Source organism: Cibotium barometz, chromosome 29 (assembly GCF_041138505.1).
Source record: "Cibotium barometz isolate CiBa-2024 chromosome 29, ASM4113850v1, whole genome shotgun sequence".
NCBI classification, from domain to species: Eukaryota; Viridiplantae; Streptophyta; class Polypodiopsida; order Cyatheales; family Cibotiaceae; genus Cibotium; species Cibotium barometz.
Genome location: NC_141074.1, coordinates 6,773,458 through 6,777,390, shown reverse-complemented (window position 1 = coordinate 6,777,390; position 3,933 = coordinate 6,773,458). Strand labels below are relative to the sequence as shown.

At 43.7% G+C, this 3,933-nt stretch overlaps 1 protein-coding gene across 1 annotated transcript; it reads left to right on the top strand.

The window, feature by feature from the left end:
* The first annotated feature begins 1,562 nt into the window (after positions 1 to 1,562).
* LOC147621786 (RTF2 RING-finger protein) lies at positions 1,563 to 3,141 on the top strand. The gene has a single exon (XM_086822797.1). It carries the CDS (start codon positions 1,660 to 1,662, stop codon positions 2,821 to 2,823), a length of 1,164 nt encoding a protein of 387 aa, XP_086678923.1. The 5' UTR covers positions 1,563 to 1,659; the 3' UTR covers positions 2,824 to 3,141.
* Positions 3,142 to 3,933: the final 792 nt, after the last annotated feature.

Here is a 3,933-nt window from a genome sequence, read left to right as displayed (position 1 = left end):
CAATAGAAACCAGGTTCTTTATAATATTTGGAACATGATTGATTGTTCCTTTGAATTTTTCCACCCTTTGCATAGAGTACTTGTATACTTGACTATGAGGTGAATGCTTCTTTATCCTTGAATTTTGATTCATGCTCAAGCAAAGATGATTTTATGTCTTGAAGCTTAGTGTTAGGCACATTTTTAAGTGTAGCCATCAACACTCTTTAACAGTACAACAATAGACTCATCTTCTTCAATAACTTTCTTTAAGGTTAGTTGTTGCTTGATACCTTTGAACTTGTTGATGTGTTGTGTCATGCTCTCAGTGTCCTACTTCTAGAATTACATGAAGAGGTTAATCTTGGAGCACTTTGAATCAGTGTCAAAAACCTTTTAAGTTCTTGCCGTGCCAATTTGGCATCCTTGATGTCGGCAATGTGACTAATCACATCATTACTAAGGTTTTGAGAGCGATAAGGTCCAATGTCTTGTGATATTCAAGTGGCTCAACTACCACTTGTTCATCCTCAATCAGGTTCCAAATCCCCTTATGCATAAGCAAGTACATGGTCTTGCTTTGCCATGTAAAAAACACATCACCTCCATTGAACCTTGAGATAACTTCTACATGCTCCATGATGAGAAGGGGGTCTTACCTTGAGCCTTGATTTTAGAGCTCTGGTAATAGTTCATATCCCTTTTACAAGATATGATGCTAAGTGATGAGATATATATAGTGGTGCTATGCTATTGCCATAGGCATCGGTTATAGGTTGTAGTGTAGGTTTCCAATGTTGTCCTTAGTCTAGGATTTATTTAGGGAAGACCACCACAATTTCTATCTAGTTTGTACATATTTGAGGAATATACATTAATTTGATTTGAATTGCACGTAACGCAACTCAAGTTTGAAGTAGCTTACTTTTGTTAAGAAAATTTACTCTAAACTTTACATGAATTTGCAAACTATCTATGTACTTCCTTGGATAAAATATATATGGGGAAGATAAACTTTTATGTATTTGTTCTTTAACAATCGAACAACTCAAAGGTTTTCACTTGAAAACTGCTCGTCTCCCAAGTGGAGAGATGAGATAAACTTTTGTGTATTTGTTCTTTAATGCTTGAACAACTCAACGGTTTTCACTCGAAAACTGCTCGTCTCCCATAAGTGGAGGATCAACACATGGAGAGTGAAGATTAAGTGGGTTCGTTTAGCCAATCAAAAGCTTATAATTTTCCTTTTCTATGTCGCCCAAATGTAAGACATGCAAAAAAGTGAAGATTGGGTAATAATTGAAGCAAGTCGTCAAGAATTGGGTTTTGAGTGTGTGGTTGCAAGATGAGCACAATAGCCCCTTAGATAGATGGATGTTGTGCTGCGTATGAAGTGTAGTTAATAATATAAGTGGCATTATTGTTGAACTTTGTGTGTGTTCCTCTTCTCCAAACGGAGCTCTACTCCTCACACTTAACACACTTGTGCCCTACTCCTCACGCTAAGGTTGGTTACACACTTGGGCCGCCTTTGGCGGCGGATGCTTGTGAATGCTACAGCAAAGAACATATAGAAATCTCCACATACAAGCTCGCTCCTACGCCCGCAGACTCGCACGCACCCCCTCCCAACCACAGAAACGCCCCACCTCTTTCCTTTTCTCTCTGCGGTCTGATCAGATGCAGATTTTCGTTGATCTCTGCGGCGAGGGCACAGTCGCCGCTCACGTCGAACCGGAAGCAACCTTGAGCGACCTCAAATCGGCGCTTCTTCAAGCACCCACAGCACGCAACGCCTTCGATAAGAGGTACTTCTACTTCTCCTACCAGGGAAAGCCCCTCCATGATTCCAGCATCATCGAATCGCATGGCATCAGGGTCTGCAGTACCCTGCATCTTAGGGTTAGAGTGTCAGGAGGCGGCGGCGATGGTGGCGCCACGGGGGCTGAGTCCCGGGACTGTTACCTCAATATGTATGCCACCAAGAAGCCTGACAAGGTGGACCCTAATGAGGCCCGCCTCGCCAAATGGTCGAGATGTGCCCTCTCATCGGAGGCGCTTAAGCCCCCCTGTGTTGTTGATTTGCTTGGAAATCTTTACAACAAAGAAGCCCTTGTCTCATCCTTGCTAACTAAAAGCTTGCCCAAAGAGCTTAGATATATCAGGGGATTGAAAGACATGGTCACTGTCCATCTCAGCTCGGTCCCCGGCATCAACGCTGATGATGACACATCACATACCAAGTTCCAATGCCCCATCAGTGGCCAAGAATTCAATGGAAAGTACAAATTTTATGCCCTGCGTGGCTGCGGCCATGTCCTCAGTGCGAGGGCTTTGAAGGAGGTGCAATCCTCCTCTTGTTTGGTTTGCTTTGCACCTTTTGCAGAGGCAGATAAGATTGCTATTAATGGCACAGAGGAGGAAGTGCTCGCACTTAGGCAGAAGGTGGAAGAGGAGGCAGCCAAACTCAGGGAGAAGAAGGAAAAGAAGATGAAAAATGGGGTTTCTCATGAGCTAAAGGAGATTTCCAGTGACACTGTGATGGATACAGTGGGGAGCACTCTGAAGATTTCGACGAAGGGAAAGGAAGAAGAGGTTGTGGTGGGACACGACAAAAGCAATGTGAATGGTGTCAAGAGGAAAGGGGCCAAACAAGAGAAGCTTCTGGCTGCGGAAAAACCCAGGGACCAAAAACTTACTCAAGCTTCGAAACGGTTCAAGGCAGTGGATATGCTGCCAGAGAATGCCACAAAGGAAGTCTATGCTTCAATATTCTCATCTTCAAGCAAGTCCAAGATAAAGGAGACTTACATGTGCAGGGCGCTGCCACTTGGAAGAAACTGAACGCAGCTTCTCAGCTCTGTCCAGGCCTGCAGCTCAATCATGCAGCCACTTTGAGGCTGCCCTGCCCCTGGACAGATTGAAAACGCCAGATTGTGTCAGAAAAAGGTGGTGGGTGGGTGTCTGTACAATGCATTGATCTTTTCCATTTCTAGCGTATATTGGCACCTTGACAACTTGGAGAATTGCCTTGGTGCGTGAAGTAGATAAGTACACTGCATGTGTAAACTTTTGTTTCTTAGTGATCAGAAGTCTGTGTTTCCTAATAAGCAGAACTGGATGCACGTCTAGAAAATAAGTAAAATTGACTAATTTGAGATCTTGCTTGGGTTCTATCGTGTCATGGTATCTGTTCTCTTCCAGAACTCTGGCCTATGGAGCTTGTGGCTCATGGTTGCATTCCATGTGTACTCAAACCTCAAGCCTGGTGATCTGAGCGACGTGATTAAATAGGGCACTTTGGTGTCTGCCTGCCAGGTGATGATGTGCCCATGAATATTGCGCAGTGGCTCTGAGAGCAAGAAGCTTATTGATGTAAAGGTGCATACTGATGGCAGCTATTGAAAACTCAGCTATTTTTGGTCTTTACCTTTGCATTTTAGGTATGTTTGTAAATCTGGAAGGCCATTTAGGGAGTCATTGTCTTTCACAATTGTTGAGCTTGATGTGACACAGGCTGAGCAGCAGGCACTTCCTGTCAGCTTTGAAAGCCTATGCACATGTCAAAGACTGATCCGTGTAGGCTCGGGAGAGGTGATTTATCATGGAGACCCTAGATGAGCATTAAAAACACGCGCGCACACATGGTTTCTCCATACGTGCTACTTTTTGTTCTTTTCTATTGGTTGATTGAGTCTTGAAATACTTTGAACTCTCCCTCTCCCCGCCCAGCCACCCTCCCTTGTTGCCTACACTTTGTTGTCCTATGGAGTGTATGAGGCTCATTCCATCTATCTCTCTCTCTCTCTCTCTCAAAAAGTTTTAGAATGTCAAATTGTTAGTCCTAGTGAGTCCCGTGCAAGTTTGGTTCTTTGCTTAAGAAAGAAGTTAGGATGAGATCAACATGTATATCGTATCACTGTTGCAAAGTTGTGTTGTTTGATGCGTTCTAAT

What these genes read in the sequence shown, in the direction of transcription:
- LOC147621786 (XM_086822797.1), top strand. Translation starts at nt 1,660, where the DNA reads ATGCAGATTTTCGTTGATCTCTGCGGCGAGGGCACAGTCGCCGCTCAC.